The sequence below is a fragment of the Chiloscyllium plagiosum genome, chromosome 13 (assembly GCF_004010195.1).
Source record: "Chiloscyllium plagiosum isolate BGI_BamShark_2017 chromosome 13, ASM401019v2, whole genome shotgun sequence".
Classification (NCBI taxonomy): domain Eukaryota; kingdom Metazoa; phylum Chordata; class Chondrichthyes; order Orectolobiformes; family Hemiscylliidae; genus Chiloscyllium; species Chiloscyllium plagiosum.
The window spans coordinates 46385199-46407716 of NC_057722.1; the positions used below are offsets into that span (position 1 = coordinate 46385199).

Consider the following 22518-nt stretch of genomic DNA (forward strand, 5'->3'; position numbering starts at 1 on the left):
CCTCTCTGAGACATCCTTGATCCTGGCACCAGGGAAGCAATATACTATTCTGATTTTCATTGCTGGCCACAAAAATGTCTGTCTGTACCTCAGACTACAGAGTCCCCTAACACAATTGATCTCTTGGAACCCGACGTACCCCTCATTGCAATTGAGGCAGTCTCAATACCAGAAACTTGGCTGTTTGTGCTACGTTCCCCTGTGAATAGATCACCCCTACATTTCCCAAAACAGCATACTTGTTTGAAATAGGGACAGCCACAGAAGTCTCCTGCACTACCTGCCTACCTGTCTTACCTTTCCTGGAGTTAACCCATCTATGTGACTATATCTACGACTTTTCCCCCTTTCTATAACTGCCATCCATCACATCCCCTTGCTGTTGCAAATTCCTCATTGCCTCTAACCGTCTCGCCAACCGATCCATTCGATCTGATAGGATTCACAACCAATGGTATTTATTCCAGATATAATCTGCAGTAACCCGTAAACTCTCCTTAAACTCCCACATCTGACAAGAAGAGCATATCACTCTACTAAAGGCCATTTTTGCTCCTTCACAATCGACAGACCCAGAAAAAAATACCATGTTCTTCCTCTACAAAACACTGCTCCGGATTAAATTAACAGATGACTTATATTTTAAGTTTACTCAAAAGACATATCTCAAAAGCATATAATCAAGAAAGAACCTACTCTACTCATTACTGCAGACGTTCTTAGGCCACACTTAAAACTATTCACTTATCTGTTTCTGTGCTGTGACCTCGTCCAAACAGGTTCCTCCAAGCTCAGTTGTGAATTTCACTTTGTTAATTTTCCCAGACGCACTCCGACGTCCAACAATACATGATTTCAAACAGCAAAGGCAGTAACTGTGCAGGTTCGCTGTGGTGTCAGTTTCTTTTTCTTTCTTTCTCTCTCTCTCCTGCACTGACCTCACCTTTGTCTGTACCTCTCTCTTTTTAAAACTGCTGTTGTTTTTACATATTTTTTCTCCAAAGTTCCAAAACAATGGAACAGCATATAAAACAGTAATTGCTGCTCCTGGATTTTGAGGAAATCACCTCCAACACCTAAAATACCTCAAAAAAAAAAGGAACAGCTGTTACAGCCAGAATTTCTTTCTGTCCTCCACCTTGGATTACCCAGAATCTTATGTAAACAAGTACTTAAAATTAAAAAGATTTACTGGTTTCATAGAAATGAATGGAAAATGTCCAGTGATTGCAGTAAAGGATATTAGTTTACATTTATCTGGAAGGCAATCCACAGCAAACTGTGTAGAACTTTCCTTGCTGCTTTGCTTTCTTTGGTGAACATTGCATAGTGCAATTACCAAACAGCATCATTTATGCACGCTACAAAGAAAACCAAATTTTACTTCAATCTCATGCGTATACTACTAGAAACAAAGTATTTAACACACATCTGAAACAATAGACTGCAAGAGGAACAGAGTACTGTGCCAAAATTAACTTTAACTCATCTTTACTTACAGGGGAAGGAACAAAAGCCTCCTGGTAATTTTTCGGATTTATTCTCAGTGGGCCCTGTAAATGCCAATTGATAAAGTGAAGATTTTAATTTTTCAAACCATTAAATATGGAATAGTTTTTTTTTAAAACATTCATTGCTCAACATAATTTATTCATTTTATTGTTCACCAGTAATTCAGCATGGATGACAATTATAATTTTTAACAATCTGTAAAAGCAAGTAAAGAATGCATAAATGTTGGAAATTAAAAATTGTTCACATTAAATGGTTACCACAATAACAAACTCCCTTTCATTAGTCATTCAACATTACTGTATTTCATCAGCTGTAAAGCACATAGTAATGGTCCTGTGATCATGTAAAGCATAATATAAATGCAAAACACACTATAGTCTATAATAACATAAATATTGTTAATTATTCTCTGACAAAGGAAGGTTCTCCATCAAACCAAATAGCAGCTCTCGAAAGGTTTCTTTTTATTCGTTCATGAGATGTGGGCCTGGCTGTTAGGCCAGCATTTACTTCAAAACCCTATTGGCCCTCAGAAGGTGGTGGTGAACTGCTCCTATCGATTTGGTGTTGGGCAACTACAATGCTCTTCAGGAGAGAGTTCCAGGACTTTGACCCAGTGGCACTGATGGAAAAGTGATAGATTTTAGACTTGAGTGTGGTTTAGAAGGGAGCTTGTAGGTGTTGGTATTCCCATGTATTTGCTGCCCTCATTCTTCATGATGGTAGTGGTCATGGATTTGAACAGTGCTGTCTAAGCATTTATTGAGTTATTAAAATGAATCTTATATATGGTACGCACTGTATTGATGGTGGAGTGAGTGAATGCTTGTGGATGTGGTACCAATCAAGTGGAAAGCTTTGTCTTGGACGGCGCAAGCCTCTTGAATACTGTTGGAGCTATGCTCATCCAGGAAAATGGAGAGTATTTCATCACATTGCTGACTTGTGTATTGTAGAGAGTGGACAGGCTTTTGGGAATCAAGAAATGAATTACTTTGAACAGGATTCTCAGTTTTTGACCTGCTATTCTGGCCACAATATGTATATGGCTAGTCCAACTCAGTTTCTGGTCAATGGCAACCTGAGGAGGTTGACAATGGGGGATTTGACTGTGGTAATGCCACTAAATGTCAAAGAATGATGGTTAAAAGTCTCTTTTAATTGGAAACGGTCATTGTCTAGACCTGGTGTAGCTTGGATATTACTTGCCACTCGTCAACCCAAGCCTGAATGTTGCTACCTCTGGGCATGGATTGCTTCAGTATTTGCAGAAGTAAACGAGGAGGCTGGAAGACCACTGCAAGCCAAGCAGAGAAGTCAATGTTTTAGGTATAACCCTTCTTCAGGATACGGGTTGGGATGAGGAGACCTGCATATAAATGGGAGGGGCAGGGGAGGGTTTTGGGTGGGTTGAGCAGTGGGATGGTGTGGCAGTGACAGGTGAACACAGGTAGAGGGTACAGCCTGGTTGGTCAATGGGAGGAATGAATCTGGTTGGTTGCTGGAAGGAAGGATAGGTAAGCAGATGGAGGGGGTGTTGCTGGAAAGGAAGTCGGGGGAAGGGAAGAGAAGTATTTGAAATTGGAAAACTCAATGGTTAAGTCATTCTGGCTGTAGTCTGCCCAGGCATAAGATGAGGTGTTGTTCCTCCAATCTGCAGTCTGATTCACTGTGGCAATGGAAGAGGTTGAGGGTGGTCATCTCGGAAAGGGAGAGGGAAGGGAAATTGAAATGGGCGGTGGCTGGAAGAATAGGTCAGCTCTTGAAGAACTGGCTGAGGTGCCTGGCGAAACGTGCCCCTAATTTACATTTGGACTCGCTGATGTCAAGACGACACATTGGGAGCACCAGATACAGTAAACTAGGTTGGAGAGACAGGTGAACCTCTGTCTCACCTAAAAGGACTGTTTGGGGCCCTGGATAGAGGTGAGGAGGGGGGTGGGGTTACATCTTTTATAATTGCAGTGGAAGGTACTGGGGATTTGTGGTGGGGGGAGAGCTGTTGTGGTCAAACCAAGGACTGTCCAAGGGAACACTCCTTGCACAAAGCAGAGGGATGGGAAGGGGAAGATGTTCTTGGTGGTGGGGTTTAGTTAGAGTTGGTGGAATTATTTAAGGATGATACAGTGGATGCGGACATTGGCAGGATGGTAGGTGAGGACAAGGGGGACCGTCATAATTACATTTGGAAGCAGGAGGACAGGGTTTAGAGCAGTGAAGCGGGAAGTGAAGGAGGTGCAGTGGACAGGTGTCTGGATGACAGAGGGGGGAAAAGCATATTGTTCAAAATGGGTGGACATCTGGGATGATTGGGAGTGGAATGTCTCCTTGTCCAAGTAGATGTGACAGAGAAATTGGGAAAATGGTATGGAGTTCTTGCAGGATACCAGATGGGAGGTGGTGTAGTCCAGGTAGTTATGGGAGTCTGTGGATTGAAAGTAAATATCAGTCCATAGACTGTCACCAGAGATGGAAAGTGATAGGTCAAGAAAGGGGGGGCAGGTGTCTGAGATGAACCACGTGAATTTAAGCGGGGGTGGAAGTTGTGGGCGAATTACTGCTCCAGTTCAGCTTAGGTGCAGGATGCAGCCACGATGCAGTCACTGATGTAATGGCGGAAGAGCTGGGGAATAGTGCCTGTGTAAGCACCGAAAGAGGGACTGTTCAATGTAGCCGACAAAGAGGCAGGCATAGCTAGGGTCCATCCAAGTGCAAAGGGCCACACCCTGGAATTGGAGGAAATGGGAAGAGTTGAAGGGAAAGTTATTGCGTCAAAAATGGTGCTATAATTGCGCAACTTGAAGTGAAAATCTCACTTCTGACTTTATTACAAAGCACTCCTGCCACCAATACCCAGTGGCATCAGTGTGTACCATCTATGAATGCACTACAACTATCAAGACAGTTTGCACATCACTTTACAAAACCCTATCACCTGGAATGACAATTGCAATAAATGCTTAGGAACACCACCACCTGTAAGTTTCCTTTCAACCTGCAATACGCTGCCTCAAACTAAATAGCCCATTCCTTTATGGTTGATGAGTTAAAGCCCCAACACCCTTTGCTGGATTCCAAATTTCTCAAATCTTCAGGCTTATCCCTTTTGCTGGCATTCTTATAAGCCATCTCCTTTGTTCTAATGCAATCATCAAGGCCAAAAGACCATAAGGCGTAGGAATAGAAATAAACCATTCAGCACATCAAGACTCGCTGCAATTCAATGGGATCTTGATATATCTGATAATCTTCAATTCCACTTTTTTGCTTTTTCCTCATAACCCTTATACTGATTAAAATCTATTTATCTCAACCTCAAATTTTCTTAATGATGCAGCCTCAACAGCACTCTGCTGTAAAGAATTCCACAGATTCACGACCCTCTTAACAACCAACATTGGCCCTCTGGCTTAATAGCAACAACAACAGGAGTTAACCAAAAGAGAAAATGCTGGAAAATCTCAGCAGGTCTGGCAGCATCCCGTGAGGAGAGAAAAGAGCTGATGTTTCGAGTCTAACTGACCCTTTGTCTTTTCTTTTCTCTCCTTACAGATGCTGCTCAGATAGTTGCTGAGATTTTCCAGCATTTTCTCTTTTGGTTTCAGATTCCAGCATCCGCAGTAATTTGCTTTTAAGTACAGGAGTTATGCTGGTCATCAAGGTTGCAAAAGGCAGTGGAATGTAATTTTGTTGCTGCCAATTGCTTCATGGATGTCAAATTTTTCAGCTTTAAGATATGTCTGAATCTGTTCCACTAAGCACAGTGGTAGTGTCATATAACATGATAGAGGATGAATTCAGTATAAAGATAGGAATTTGGTGTTTCCATGGGCTGCAAGTTTAGCACAATATCAGTTGGAGTGACACGAGGAAACAGTTCTTCACTTAAGGGATTGTAAATCTTTAGAAGTCTTTAATCCAGAGGATTCTGGATACTATTATTGAATAAATTTAGGGCTGACACAGACCAATTTTGGGGAATTAAGGGGAGCAGACAATGGAGGTCAAGTTAAGGGTGATAATCAGTCATGATCGTATTGAATGGCCATTTGAGAAGCCAATAGGTTTCCCAGGGTTATTTCTTATGTTATGTTACTTTGTGCTAAATAAAAGCCTACTACTTTGTGACCTGTATCTAAATTCAATTCCAGTTTAAGACTAATTGGATTAAATTTAATGCGAACCAAAAGCTACCAATAATTCAGTTAATGGCAATTCCATGTAGTACAGTCATACAGCATAGAAACAGGCCCTTCAGCCCATCATGTCTACACTAACCAACAAACTCCAAACTACATGAACTCCATTTACCTGCACTTCATCCATAGCCTATGCCCTAGCATTTAAGTACTCATCCAGATCATGAATGTTGAGAAAGCCTGCCTCACCACCCAAACTGGCAGCATGTTGCATATTTCTACCACCCTCTGGGCAAAAAAAATTGCTTCCATTTCCTCTAAACCACTTGCTCCTCATCTTGAACTTGTGCCTTCCGATTTTAGAAATTTCTGTTATGGGGAAAAGATTCTCACAATCTACCCAATCTCTGCCTCTCATAATTTTGTATATATCAATTATATTCCCCCTCAGCCACCTTTGCTCCAGAGAAAACAACACAGCTTATTCAGTCTCTCCTCATAACAGAGACTTTTCATCCCAGGCAACATTCTCGTGAATCTCCTCTGCATCCTCTCCAGTGCAAACACATCCTTCCAATAGCATGTTGACCAGAATTGCACACTGCATTCCATCCATGGCCCAACCAATATTTTGTAAAGTTGCAACAACACTTCCTTGTTCCTGTATTCTACAGCATGGCATGAAGGCAAGCGTCCTGTATGCCTTCTTCAACACCCTGTTTACTTGTGCTGACACCTTCAAGGATCTATGGACTTATACACCAAGGTCTGCTTTTCCCTCAGTGCTCTCTTGGGACCTACTATTCATTGTGTATATCCTTTCCTTATTAGACGAACAGAAAAGATACAAACTGAAACCACAAGATAAAGGAAGATAAACAATCCACTCCCTATGGCCTCATTTAGTTTTACCAACATCACTGCATCTATTATGTGTGTGCTACTTCTGGCTTTTCTCATGTTTCAAATTAAAATTGAAGTGGGCAAATTAATTACAGCTGAATATTGCTACTGCTTCTTCAAGAACTCCATTCATGTCCACAATATGTTGATATTACATTCTTTACAATCATGACTGAACTACATCAGTTGAAAGTTTTGATGAATCATCTACAAAACAGCTCGCTTACACCATTGTGCAATCAAATTCCAGCAACACTGGTTTTGGGTTTTGAGATTCAACAGGAAGTCATACGATTTTCATTTTTAGCTGTACGCCTCTCAAATAAATTACCTGTATAAGTTCTCCTCTCTTTAAGCCAACTGAAACATCACTGCTTAACAAATGATTTTCAAATATCTTTTTCTTCCCCCAACCAGGCCTTCTTCGATTTCGCTTATCATTAGGAGTTGAATGTATACCTAGATTTTCCACTGCAAAGAGAGCAAATCATCAATAAAACTGTATATTTACCTCACACTTTGGTTGTGAACTACCTTGGATTTTTTTTTTAATTTGTTTTTTAACCATGCTTTTTAAATGTAACTTATCTTGTAGCTAAATCTTTTTTTTACAGACTTGCACACAAAAGTTGTTTTGAATGTCACACATTCAAATCAATGCAAACCAAAGATATGAACAGTACATTCAAAGCTATCTTCAGACAAAGTTAAAAAATCAAACAGCACCAGGTTATAGTCCAACAGGTTTAACTGGAAGCACCAGCTTTCGTAGCACTGCTCCTTCATCTGGTGGCTGTGGAAAACAAGATTGTAAGACACAGAATTTATAACAAAAGTTTACAGTGTGATGTAACTGAAATTATATATTGAAAAAGACAAGGATTGCTTGTTAACTCTCTCATCTTGTAGAATGACCTTGTTGTTTTCAATTCTTTCATATGTAAATCGAAAAACCTTTTTTAAAAAGTTAAATTCTCAAGTGAACTTTAACAATTGGTGTCATGTCGGTCCAGATAATGTATTGAAGGTGTGCGTTTCCCTGTGTCCAGACAAAAAGGCAGTTTTTCCAGTATTTCTAACAAAACAGGAGAAACAAACTACTGACCTTTTGTGGCATTCTTTTGGCAAGGTAACAGATTCTCTATTTTATAACAGGATTGTTTATGCACATTGGGATAATCTTTACATCACTAATTTAGTGAGTAAGTCAGTCAAATTCCACTTCTACTAAATGCTTCCCTGGGATTTTACCTGTGCTTTGGGGATATTTGTCTTTATAAATTATAAGAAAAGCAAGACACTGTAAATGCTGAAGATCTGAAATGAAAAAGTCCTGGAGAAACTCTGCAGGTCTGGCAACATCTATAATGGGAGACAGAGCCAACTTTTCAAAGTTCGGGACTCTTCCTCAGAAACAAAGAAGGGGAAATTGTATGGGTTGCATGTTATTGAGAAAAAGGGAGTGTCAAAGGAAAACTAGAGGGTAATGGAAAGTAGAAGTCAGCAGGCTTTGAGATTTGTAACTCAGGTTGAGGTTCTAGATGTAAGTTTGTTCACGGAGCTGGAAGCTTCATTTTCAGACATTTCGTGACCATACTAGATAACATCATCACTGAGCCTCTGGTGAGGCACTAGTGTTAGTGACCCACTTTCTATTTATGCATTTAGTTTTCTTGTGGTGATGTTATTTCCTGTCCTTTTTCTCAGAGAGTGGTAAATGGGGTCCAAGTCAATATGTTTGTTGATAGAGTTTCGGTTGGAATGTCAGGCTCCTAGGAATTCTCATGCATGTCTCTGTTTGGCTTGTCCTAGGATGGATGTGTTGTTCTATTCGGATTGGTTTACTTCTTCATCTGTATGTAAGGTTACTAGTGAGAGTGGGTCATGTCTTTTTGTGGCTAGTTGATGTTTATGTATCCTGGTGGCTAGTTTTCTGCCTGATGTTACCTAGTATGGTGATGAAATGTCTAAAAATGAACCTTCCAGACAGCAAACTTACATCCAGAGTAGAAGTCAGCTACACATTTGTGTAAGTATGGTGGACTTAGAGTGTGACATCATTGGCCATTTTGAGCAAAGAACAGCTTCTTCTAAACTTGCTGCCTGTACAGTAAACATCTTTTGATAAAGCTCTTGCTGTTCAATGCTTCAGCATCTCGGTCCTTCTGGAACATTAATGCAAGAAGAAACCTTACAACAAGGATAAAAACTTCTTCAAGATCCACTGGATCAATCCCCTAATTTATCAAATAAAACAGGATTCTCTCTGTAGATCTTGGGAGTGCTTCAATAAAAAGAAATAAAAACTTGCCATTGCTACTCCGAATCAGTTACAGTCAATGAGAAGGAAAAATGTTCACCCCAGAGAAGAGGGGAATAGTTTAGAAGCAGCTCACCACATGTTCCACCCTGCAGGAACACTGCACGAGTACCCTACACGGACAGAATTGTTTTGAATGAGGAGTCTAGTCTCGGGGAAAAAAAATGTCTCAGGAATATCTTGTTTAAGACTTATTGGAGCAACACACTGCTAAAATTTTCATTGAACATTATGCTACGCAGGCTGTACACATCTTAAACTTTTTTTAAAAAAACCGTGAGAAATTTTGGTTCTCTAGAACCATATGACAAAAATCATGAGATCTAGCAAAGGTGAGTCAGCTAGAGTTCAAGATTTATATGTACCTGAGAGGATGAAGACCAAGGTTGGCAGGAATAGGGAACCCTGGATGACAAGAGATATTGAGGCTTTGACCAGAAAAAAAAAAGAGGCATGGGAATCTCTGGAGTGGATACAGGAGTTTAGTGAAGAAGGCAATCAGGAGAGCAAAACATGAGATAGCCTTGGATGAGAAGATTAGGGTGAATCCATAGAAGTACATTAAAGAAAAAGAATAACAAGAGAGAATAGGACCCCTCAAGGACTAAAGTGGACACGTATGTGTAGAACCACAGGAGATGGGCGAGATCCTCAACAAATATTTCTCCTCTGTGTTTAGTGTGGAGAAAGACATGAAGACTTGGGAAATTGGGAAAGTTAGTAGTGATTTCTTGGGGATAGTCCATATTGCAGTAGAGGTGGTGTTGGATGGATTAGAATGGATGAAGGTAGATAAATTGCCTGGTCCTGACCAGATATATCCAAGAACGCTACAAAAGGCAAGAGAAGAAATTGCGGGGGCACTGGCTGATACTTTTGCATCATCATTAGCCATGGGTGAAGTCCCAGAAGACTGCAGGATAAGACATGTTATGCCATTATTAAAGAATGGCTATAAACAAAAACCTGGAAACTATAGACCAGTGGGCCTAACATCTGTGGCAGATAAGTTCCTTGAGAAGATTCTAAGATAAGATATACATGTATTTGGAAAGACAGGGTATGATTAGAAATAGGAGAAAGTGAGGTCTGCAGATGCTGGAGATCAAAGTTGAAACTTTATTGCTGGAACAGCACAGCAGGTCAGGCAGCATCCAGGGAACAGGAGATTCGACGTTTCGGGCACAGGCCCTTCTTCAGGAATTAGAATATGATTAGAAATAGTCAGCATGTCTTTGTTGCGTGGGAGATTATGCCTCACAAAATTTGTCAGAGTTCTTTGATGAAGTGGCCAGGAAGGTTCACGAGGGGAGTGCAGTTAATATAGTCTATATAGATTTCAGTAAGGCCTTTGGTAAGGTTCCACATGGTAGGCTGCACTGGAATGTTAAATTGCATGGAATCTAGGGGGTGCTAGCAAATTAGTTACATAATTGGCTTGATGGTAGAAAGCAGTGGATAATAGTGGAAGGATGCTTGTTGGACTGGAGGCCTGTGACTAGTGGTGTGCCTCAAGGGTTGGTACTGAGCCCATTATTGTTTGTTATCTATATCAATGATTTGGATGAAAATGTACAAAACACGATTAATAAGCCTGCAGATGACACTAAAATAGTAGGTATCGTGGATAGTGAGGAAGGTTATCAGAAATTGCAGCAGGACCTTGACCAGTTGGGGAAGTAGGCTGAGAAATGGCAAATGGCATTTAATATAGATAAGTGTGAGGTCTTGAATTCTGGAAAGTCAAATCAAGGTAGCAGTTTCATGCTGAATAGGAGGGCCTTAATGAGTGTAATAGATCAGAGGAACCTTAGAGTTCAGGTGCACAGTTCTCAGAAAGTGGAGTCATAGGTAGACAGGGCAGTGAAGGCGGCTTTTGGCATACTAGCCTTCATCAGTCAGGGTACTGAATATAGAAGCTGAAAAGTTATGTCGCAGTTATGCAGAACGTTGGTGAGGCCACATTTGGAATATTGTGTTCAGTTTTGGTCACCTTGCTATAGGAAGGATGTTATTAAACTGGAAGGAGTACAGAAGAAATTTACGAGGGTGTTTCCAAAGTTCAAGTGTCTGAGTTATAGGGAGAGGTTGGACAAGCTAGGATAGTTTTCTTTAGAGTGTTGGAGACTGAGGGAGGATCTTATAAAAGTGTATAAGATCATGAGAGGCATGGATAGGGTGAATGCACTCAGTTCCAGGGTTGGGGAATCAAGGACTAGAGGGCATCAGTTTAAGTTTAGAGGGGAAAGTATAAAAGGGAACCTGAGGGGCAATATTTTTACACAGGGAGTGGTATGCATATGTAATGAGCTGCCAGCAGAAGTGGTTGAGGCGGTTACATTAACAATATTTAAAAGTCTTTTGGACAAAGACATGGATAGGAGAAAGTGAGGACTGCAGATGCTGGAGATCAGAGCTGAAAATAGTGTTGCTGGAAAAGCGCAGCAGGTCAGGCAGCATCCAAGGAGCAGGAGAATCGATGTTTCGGGCATAAGCCCGTCTTCAGAAACGAGAAAGGTGTGCCAAGCAGGCTAAGATAAAAGATAGGGAGGAGGGACTTGGGGGAGGAGCGTTGGCATCAGTTGGCCTGCTTGGCACACCTTCCTCATTCCTGAAGAAGGGCTTATGCCCGAAACGTCGATTCTCCTGCTCCTTGGATGCTGCGCTTTTCCAAAGACATGGATAGGAAAGGTTTAGAAGAATGTGGGCCAAATGCAGGGAAATGGGGCTCGCATGGACAGACATATTGGTCAGCATGGATCAGTTTGGGCAGGAAGGCCTGTCTCCATGCTGGAGGACTCTATGGCTCAATGGAACTCCTGCACTCAGAAATTCTATTACTTGGTTCAAGTTAACAAAATTGAAGCACATATAGTCATCCCTATGTTCCTGAGTATTATGCACAGGCATGGGGAAATGCTTTTAACCTCCTGAGTAATCTGATATAGCCAGAATAGCAGGGTTCCAAACCTGACGAAACAAATAGTAGAAATCCTACATTTTTCTCCAAAACGATTCGCGATTGCTGGAAAGGTCAGCTTCCATTAACACAACCAACATGAAGGTGAATCTATTTCCTAGTTTCATAGCAACTTTTAAGATGTCAACAGAATTTTGTGAATTATGAGATAACTTAAAATGGTGACAGCAGAGAAAGACCACTGTGTGGTTTAAGATGTGATCCAGAAGAGATTACTGATGGAAAGAATTCTAGACTTAAAGAACGAACTGGAAAATACCATTTTGATGGAACTAGCAACTAAGGAAACTCAACAGCTAAACTCAAGCATAAGAGTTCACAAAAGGGCAGCTGAGAGGCAATCATCAATGTAAACTCAAAACGAATATCAGTGGGGAAAAACAGATTACGCAGCAGCAAATAACTAGGAAACCTAAACACATAAATAGAAAGCAGGTGACTAACACCAGTGCTTCACTGGAGGCTCAATGTTACCTAGTAGGGTGACGAAACCTCTGAGACTGAACCTTCCAGCTCAGCAAGCCAACTTACATCCAGAACTCCAAGCTGAGTTACAAATCTTCTCAAAATAAAATATCAAAATAAAGATGCCGTTTGCGGAAACTTCAGCAAAAAATGAGTGCATTGAACAGGTTCGTTGAGCAAGAAATCTGAACAACATACATCAAAAGCGCAGAAATAAAACCTACACAGTACAAAAAGGTCATGAGAAAAGCCTAATGCTCAGTCCAAAAAGAAGCTGTTATTAAACACACTGATCATTGACAGGGACACCAACTGATACCCCTAGTGGACACTACAGCAGTAGTTTCAGTGGTATCTCAGTGTGTATCAAAAACAGATGAGTCACTTTGTGCTACATACTAAGAATACTATTTATTTATCAAAGAATAATTCACTGTAGAGAATAGAACAAATCTATTTGATAGAATCTGTAAAATGTTCTATTAAAAAAGCAATGTTCCAATTCATTTCTAATCAGAACTGTATTCATAATGATTGCTAAACTAATAGAACACTTTGAGGAACAGTCACTCGTAAAATGATATGGTTTTAATTACCTCACTAATGTTAAGGCTCACCTTGTATCTCAAAACTTAATTTAGGACAACTGTTTAGTTGCAAGTGATAAAGTCACAGACTGATTCATTGTAACTGGCACCAAGGGACAGATTTTTATTCCCGGATTGGGTGTGGAAAGACAGGAGAATTTGTCTCCAAAATCCCAACCTTAAAAATGGCAGCCCAGATGTTGGATTTTCAGTCCATGGGGTTGGGCAGATCAGATAATGAGGTGGTTGATCCAGAAGAATTTAAGAGGCTGCTCAGTACAGAGGTGGGTTAGTTGGAATGCCTGTCTATTGGATCCAGCACTGTGAATTAGGTTAAAAGTAGAGAAGGAAACATGAATATACATCTATACCTAGGAGAATTTTTTTTTAAAAAACTTACTATTAGCGATCACAGGTTTAAAATTCATCTCATCAGCTCCATCCAATGATTCAGATTTCTTTCTCCTGTCAATGGGTTGATTGCTTTTGAGTGAGTCGTGACTGTGCTTAGATTTTGGACCAGGTCGCCTGTCTATAACTTCATCTGAAAACAGACAATCAAAATATTTAACATATATGGTATTTTCTTACACCCAAAGGTGTATGTCAACAATTTGAAATACAGAAAAGAATGAACCACAAAACTTCACAGTTTATATCGTCCATCCTACAAACTAAGTTCTTCAAAGTGAAGAAAATAATGGAAATGCAAAACGCTTTGTTCTCTGGTACAAGGCAAAAAGTATGAATTGTTTCATCTTATCTATCCTCACTTTCTCTTATCAAATTGTTGATGCAAGACAATAAACTGACTAAAAGTAAACTACCTGTGCACCTGTCTCTTCTGAACATAAGCTTGCTCTCTCCAATTTGTTGCCATCTCAAAGCAACTACTTTGATTCAATTTATCCATTCCCTTAACTGGCAACAACACCTTCCCTCACTATTCTCCCTTCCAGAGTAAAAAAAAGTTTCTTGGTTTCACCTCATATTTTAAATTTGATTATTTTGGGGTTTTTTTGTTGCTATCCCTCAAATATCCAAATTATCTTTGGATGATGGTGTTAAGCTTGTTGCATGAAGAAAAAAGAAACATACAGTAGCAGATGGGATTGCACTAAAATTAACCACCTCCTGAAATTTGTTCTTCGCTCTGACTACTTATCCCAAGATCCAATAAATTTCATTACTCCTGCTATAATGTGTATTGTTCATTTTAGACAGATATCCACCAAAAGCTCCAGATTCCCCTCTCAAATTGTATCCTGCACTCGATGCCAATTAGCTTATATTTCCATTGCTTATTTCCTTTACTCTGGTGTCATTAATTTTCCATTTGTCCACATTATGTACAATTTGCCATTCAGCAAACTATATTCAGAACCTATCCAGATCCTGTTATATTAGGTTTGCCTTATTATTGTTTAAATTTCATTCCTGCAGTTGTGTTATCTATATGCTTAAATATTTTTTGTTAGGGCAAGACCAGGCTTCCACTTTCCCTAAAAGTGAAATAAAATATATCTGCTTGATCGTTTTTGGTCCTTGTTGTGGTTCTCAACTATCTTCACTTGGCAGCGACAGCAGAATGGGTTACCATTCCAGACACCAATTAAATTACCAGTTAGTTCATGATTTTGACATCAGGGCTAACACACGTACATAATAACTGATCTCACCAAGTTTGAACAGATGTTCCTTCCATCTGCTCATTAAAGCAGATTAAAACTTAGAATGTAGCTTCGGGTGGCTTTCAGTCCAATAAGTATCATGGCTGCATTTAATTGCCCTTTTCCCAGTTCCAACAGGGAGGTGGGATTTAAAATGTCCTTATGATCTTAGATGGTAATAGTGGATAACTCTAATCCCAGAGTGAAACCTGACTTTATAAATCACAAGTTTAATTTTTGCAATTAGTTACCATGGTGTTAGTAACTTAAATTTCACAAGAGGCTGTCAATGTTCTTTACCAAAATAAACAACAAAGTTATGGAACTAAAGGAAGAAAAAAATAAATAACACTCATTCTCCACCTACAGATTAGAAAGATGCTATCACCAAAAAAATTTTAATGTTTTCCCCTTTCCATATGCTCAATTCCATTGAGTATCAAGCCCATTTAACTCTTTACTTTATTCTTAACAGACTCTTTCCAAAGTATTTTGTTTCCACTTCAATGGCCAAAATCTCTTTTCAGATCCAACAGCTGGGAACTTCACAAACTTACAACCTGGAGATTCTACAAACACAAAGACTATCCTTCATCTAGAATGAGAAGTTCTTTTGCACTGAAACTTGACTCTCCTGAACTGATACCTGATTCTAAACTGAACTCAAAGAAACTAGGAGGTCTTGGACTATTTTCTCTGTTGATCAACTTTGTGAACACTTCATCAATCAACATCATAGATACCCTACTATGCACTTGACTGAAGTTACATGCTTTCTTGGAAATGATATATTTATTACATGGTTCCAAACATCAATGACTTCTTAAAATAAATACCTTCATTGAACTGAAACCAAAATTTATATCAACTCTATTTTGAAAACACAAATTCCCAAATGATAATAAACTTTCTCACAAAATAATTGGATAAATTCATGTTATAATGTTAGTGTGAGATGTCATTTTTGATGTCCTAAACTTCTATTTAAATTTTATTTTGGATATTAGAAATTTGAATTTCTGCAAGAAATGGGAACTGAAAGCTTCAGGTGAAAATGTACAGAAAACAATGATTTACAAGTTTCCCTGATGTATGTGCAGAGCAATACTTCAAATTCATAATGGAAAGAAAGCACTCTTTTTTTTATCAAGATATGTCTGGCTCCAACATTGTCACATTTATTGTCCACTTCCAGATGCCCTCAAGCTAGTGGTGAGTATTCTCTTTGAGGGACTGAAAGTTTTTGAACAACTGTGCTCCTACAGATGATGCCTAAATTTGGATTTGCAACATGATAGCACAGTGTCAATATAGTAAAAATGACACATGTTGTAAGTTTGCTCACTGAGCTGAAAGGTTTGCTTTCAGATGTTTCGTCACCATGCTAGATAATATCAACGAGCCTCTGGCGCAGCACTGGTGTTACATCCCGCTTTCCATTTATGTGTCTTAGTCTCGTAAGGTGGGTGATAACATTTCCAGTTCTTTTCTCAGAGGTTGGTAAATGGGGTCCAAGTCGATGTGTTTATTGATGGAGTTCCAGTTTGAATGCCAGGCCTCTAGGAATTCCCATGAATGTGTCTGTTTAGCCTGTTATAGGATGGATGTGTTTTCCCAGTTGAAGTGGTGTCCTTCTTTGTCTGTATGTAAGGATACTAGTGAGAGTGGGTAATGTCTTTTGGTGGCTAGTTGGTGTTCATGTATCATGGTGGCTAGTTTTCTGGCCTTCTGTCCGATATAGTGTATGTTATAGTCTTTGCATGGTATTTTGTAAATGACATTTGTTTTTCTGGTTATTTGTATAGTGTTCTTTAGGATCACTGTTTAAGTGTGTTGGTAGGTTTGTGGGCTACCAATACAAGACAGATCGCCAAAACATGAAACCGGATGGATCCACCACACCCCACATCTACGGACTATCTAAAGTACACACACCAGGGGCCCCCCTCAGACTCATTGTCTCACTACGTGGAACACCGACATACAAACTAGTTAAAGAACTCCACCACAAACAGAAATACCTAAGAGAAGACTCATGCCAGTCCATTCACTCCACCCAAGAATTCCTGAACCCCAAAGACACCAAGATAGAAGAGAACAAAATAATGGTCTCCTTTGATGTAACAGTCCTATTCACATCACTTAACATCAGCCTGGGCAAACAAGCACTGACTGCACTACTAGAGGAACCAAGTACAGAAACATCTGACAGCATCAACTTCATCAGCAAGGACAACATCCTCAAGCTAATAGATCTGTGCCTCACTACCCACTTCACTTTCAATGACAAGACCTACAAACAAATCAATGGAACACCCATAGGATCACCAATAAAAGGCTTCTTAGCAGAAGCAGTAATGCAGAGACTCCAATGAACAGCCCACCCCATGATCCATCCCAAACTTTGGATCCGCTACATGGATCACACCTTTGTCATTACAAAATGGAACAAATTAGAGGAAGCCTACATCAGCAACAATATCTTTACTGGCATAAGATTCACAAAAGAGAACAACAGACTCCCCTTCCTAGATGTCACAGTGGAGCAAACAGTTAATGGAGAACTTCAGACCAGCATCTACAGGAAAGGAACGCACACACACCAGATACTTAACTACATCCCAATACCCACAAACGAAACCGCATCAGGACATTATTTAAATATGTCACACTACAGAACCCAGGAACGGCGAGCAGAAGAAAAATTCCTTTACAGCGTATTCAAGAAGAACGGGTAGCCAATAAACACGGTCCACGGATTCCTAAACAACAAACCCAAACAAGCAGAAACAACACACCCAGAAACTCTAACCACATTACCATATATCAAAGGCATCTCTGAAATGACTACCAGACTACTCTGGCCCCTGGGCATCATGGTAGCCTACAAACCTACCAACACACATAAGCAGCGGCTGATGAACCTAAAGGACACTATACAAACAATCAGCAAAACAAACATTTAGAAAATACCGTGCAAAGATTATAACAAAGACTACATTGGACAGATAGGCAGGAAACTAGCCACCAGAATACATGAACACTAACTAGCCACCAAAAGACATGACCCACTATCATTAGTATCCTTACACAGACGAAGGAGGACACCAATTTGACTGGGACAACACATTCATCCTAGGACAGGCTAAACAGACTCGCATGGGAAGTCATTGTGGCCTGGCATTCAAACCTGACCTCCATCAATAAAAACATTAATTTGGATCCCATTTACAAACCTCTGTATAAGAACCAGAAATGATATCACCCACCTTAAGGAACCAAGACACACAAATTGAAAGTGGGACCTAACACCAGTGTTTCACTGGAGGCTCGCTGATGACGTTACCTAGCATGGTGATAATACATCTGAAAACAAACCTTCCAGCTTAGCAAGCAAACTTACAATCCAAACCTCAAACCTGAGCTACAAATCTTCTCAAAAATCGCAAAAGTCATGCATGTCTAAGGTACAATGATATACAGTCATCGAGATGTACAGCATGGAAACAAACCCTTTGGTCCAAATCTTCCACACCGACCAGTTATCCCAAATTAATCTAATCCCATTTTCCAGCATTTGGCCCATATCCCACTAAACCCTTCATTTACCCATCCAGATGCCTTTTAAATGTTGTAATTCGACCAGCCTCCTCTGACAGCTTTTACATGCACCGCTCTCTACAAGAAAAAGTTGCACCTTAGGTCCCTTTTAAATATTCCCCCACTCACCTTAAACGTATGCCAGTTTTGGACTCCCCTACCCTGGGGAAAAGACCTTCAACAACGCCACCACAGATCTACTTTTAAAGTCCTGCCCTTGTTTGCATTACCAAAATGCGATATCTCACATTTATTCAACATTAAACTGCATCTGCAACTCCTCAGCCCATTGACCCAATTGATCAAGATCTCTTTGGAATCTTAGATAACTGTCTTAAACGTCTACTGAGAATGCGTATTAGTTATGAGCAGATAGGGAAAGAGTTACATTTTGTGAAACAAGAGGTTCTGCTGAGCATGGCTCAGATCAGATAAGAACTTGCAGTTAACAATGGGGTGCTGGAGGCAAAGGTAATGAGTTAACAAGGTGGAAAAGCATTCATTATGTAGAGTCATTTAACAATATTGGAAGCATTCAGTATGTAAGGTCAGTTTAACAAGCTGAAAACTATTCATTATGTGAATCCAGTTATGGTTAAGAATTCATTGTGTAACAGCAGATGGGCTTAATCTTTGGTATTGATACTCGCTGATTGTAACAGTCACCCAATCAATATGTATGTTGCCTTATCTGGGTGCTCCACCCTATAAAATGATGATAAAATTCATTAGGAAACTGCTCTTTCAGAGAAGACCGAGAACTCATGTCTCTGTGCACATGGGCGATCATTCTCTCTCGCTCCAGGGCATGGGACAAAGATGAAGGACGTAAAACTATACTGTGTCTCTGAGCATTTTGCTTTGACTAAGGAGGGAAGCGGGACAACACCACTATACCTCCAATTTTGGTGTCTTCCACAAACGTACTAATCAGGCCTCCTATGTTATCATCCAAATCATTTATATAAATGGCAAATAAAAGTGGACCCAACACTGATCCTTGTGGAACGCCACTGGTCACAGGCCTCCAGTCTAAAAAACAACCTTCCACCACCACCCTCTGTCTCTTACCATAAAACCAATTTTGTATCCAATTGGCAAGCTCACCCTGAATCCCATGTGATCTAATTGTACCTTATGAAAGGGTTTACTAAAGTTCAAGTAAACAATGTCTACCACTCTGTCTTCATCAATTGTTTTTGTTGCTTCATTAAAAACTCAATCAAATTTGAGAGATATGATTTTTCCTCACACAAAACCATGCTGATTATCCCTAATCAATCCTTGTCTCTTCAAATGAATAGAAATCCTATCCTATGTTTTCTAAGACCTCCAACTCTTCCTCTTCTGTAATATGAACTGCTTTTAAAACATCAATTTTTTTTCCCCCAGAGTTCTCTAACCTCTATTTCTTTCTCAGCAATAAAAACTAAAGCGAAATAGTCATTTAATACCTGTCCCATTTCCTGAGGTTCAACACAAAAGACAACCTCGTTGATCTTTCTGTGGTCCTACTCTTTCTCTCGCTGCTCTCTCGCTGCTCTCTCGCTCAAACTGATCAATCTTTCATCTTGAGGCAACCCCTTCATCACAGGAACCTTCCAAAGTAGCCTGTTACATCCTCAAAAAAACTTTAAATTTGCTAAACACAGTTATCCATTTATAAAATCATATTGATTCTGCCCGATTATGACCCTTTAAATGTCCTGCTACTACTTCCTTAATAATGGATTCTCGCATTTTACTAATAAAGACAGATGTTAGGTCTCTAGTTTCCTAATTTCAATGTCACTCCTTTCTTGAAGAGAATACTTAAATTTGTGGTTTTCAACTAATTTCTGTAATCGAGGAAATTCTGGATAATTATAAACAATGCATTTGACATCTCAACAGCCACATTTTCTCAAGGCCTCAGATATAGGTCATCAAGTCCAAGTAACTTGTTGATTTTTAATCCCATTAATTTTCCTATCACTTTTTATCAAGTGAGCTTTCATTCTTTACATATACATCTTGATTTTCTACCAGTCTCGAACTCAGAGTCGCAGTTTCAGCTAAACAGCCCATCATTTTGGGATAAATTGAGGCAAAATATCAGAATCACAAAGATTGGAGTTGGATTTGTCATCTATCAAAAATCAAGGTCTACAGGGAGCAGGTGGGAATGTGAATTGCAACAAATGATCAGCAATGGTCTTATTGAGCATCAAGAAGGCTTAAAGAGTGTTATGGTCGACTCATTCTTATTTTGAATGCTCTTACTCTATTATTTGACACTTTGATTCCAGAAAATTATGCAGACATCTTCTTAAAGGCAAAGGTGAATTCAGAACAGAATTTCAAAGAAAACTCAAGAAGGTAAATTAGGATTGGCATCAAGAAGCTTGTTTCTCTCCAGAAGCATGGTTATGAGTGGACCTCCAGATAATGCACTAAAGGCAAAACAATCCATGGAATCATCTCAGTTGGATGCCAAGATTATCAAGGGGATCGGCTCCTTCTAAATAATGGGCTAATTTATACCAGGATAATATTCAACTGCATTTAGCAGCAGAATCAAAGGAATAAATGTTATTTAGGAAATTACATTTTAGCAATCACTGCACTATTCTTGACTAAATCAGTACAAGTTCTTACTTCAGAAAAATTACATTACAACTTTTGTCATCCAAAATACAGTTTTTGCATAAGCCCATTATAATCAAAAATTATTAAAATTGCTCCATCTGTAAAACACTAAACTAATAATTAGAACATAGAACATTATAATATAGTACAGGCCCTTCGGCCCTCAAAGTTGCACTGCCCTGTGAAACCAATGTGAAGACCATCTAACCTACACTATTCCATTCTCATCCAAATGCCTATCCAATGACCATTTCAATACCCGTAAAGTTTGCAAGTCTACAACTGTTGCAGACAGTGCATTCCACGCCCTTACTACTCTCTGAGTAAAGAAACTACCTCTAACATCTGTCTAATATCTATCATCCTTCATTCTAGCCATCACAAGGCTCTCACTGTCCACTCGAACTACAACATCCTTTGGCATGATCCACAACTGAACCAATCACAGTGTCATCTGCAAATATACGAACCCATCCTTCTGTGCCCTCATCCTGGTCATTTATAAAAATGACAAACAGCAGTGGACCCAAAACAGATCCTTGTAGTGCACACTAGTAACTGAACTCCAGGATGAACATTTCCCATGAACAACCACCCTCTGTCTTTTTTCAGCTAGCCAGTTTCTGATCCAAACTGCTATTCCATTCTCATCCAAATGCCTATCCAATGACCATTTCAATACCCGTAAAGTTTGCAAGTCTACAACTGTTGCAGACAGTGCATTCCACGCCCTTACTACTCTCTGAGTAAAGAAACTACCTCTGACATCTGTCTAATGTCTATCATCCTTCATTCTAGCCATCACAAGGCTCTCACTGTCCACTCGAACTACAACATCCTTTGGCATGATCCACAACTGAACCAATCACAGTGTCATCTGCAAATATACGAACCCATCCTTCTGTGCCCTCATCCTGGTCATTTATAAAAATGACAAACAGCAGTGGACCCAAAACAGATCCTTGCAGTGCTCACTAGTAACTGAACTCCAGGATGAACATTTCCCATGAACAACCACCCTCTATCTTTTTTCAGCTAGGCAGTTTCTGATCCAAACCGCTAAATTGCCCTCAATCCCATGCCTCCATATTTTGTGCATTAGCTTACCATGAGGAACTTTATCAAACGCCTTACTGAATGTTCCTGCTCCTTGGATGCTGCCTGACCTACTGTGCTTTTCCAGCATCACTCTAATCTTGACTGAAATCCATATACACCACATCAATGGCTTAACCCTCCTCCACCTGTTTGGTCACCTTGTCAAAGAACTCAATAAGGTTTGTGAGGCATGACCTACCCTCCACAAAAAAGTCCTGACTATTCCTAATCAACTTATTCCTACCGAGATGATTATAAATCTTACCTCTTATAACCTTTTCCAACCTTTTACCTACAACTGATAATTCTTAACTATAGTGCCTTAATTGTCAGGAAATTAGGATTTACACTAAAGATTTTAGCAGCTAAACTAAGGGAGCCAATTTAAATTCAATAAGTATAACTGATAAAACACAGTTTAGAGAACATACACACAAAACGAAATTACTTCTGCTGCCACTTTAAAACCAGAAATACCCATATAACCTACAATTCTTAGAATAGTTTCTGGTAGTCTGCATTTTAAAATTAAACACATATGCTATATTATAGAAGGACTACTTGAACTATCTACTTAATACAAACAGCTTTTAAATGGAGATATTGTTGGATG

General features: G+C 39.6%; 1 protein-coding gene across 2 annotated transcripts in view; it reads right to left on the bottom strand.

Moving 5' to 3' along the window:
* The window catches only part of dis3l2 (DIS3 like 3'-5' exoribonuclease 2), a 300765-nt gene that overhangs the window by 264469 nt on the left and 13778 nt on the right, over positions 1–22518 (bottom strand). For both annotated transcript variants that reach the window (XM_043702288.1, XM_043702289.1), the window contains 3 exons: positions 13310–13453; positions 6889–7028; positions 1500–1553 (listed from right to left, as the gene is read on the bottom strand). In XM_043702288.1, coding sequence (XP_043558223.1) covers positions 1500–1553; positions 6889–7028; positions 13310–13453 — 338 coding nt within the window. The remainder of the gene's footprint in view (positions 1–1499; positions 1554–6888; positions 7029–13309; positions 13454–22518) is intronic.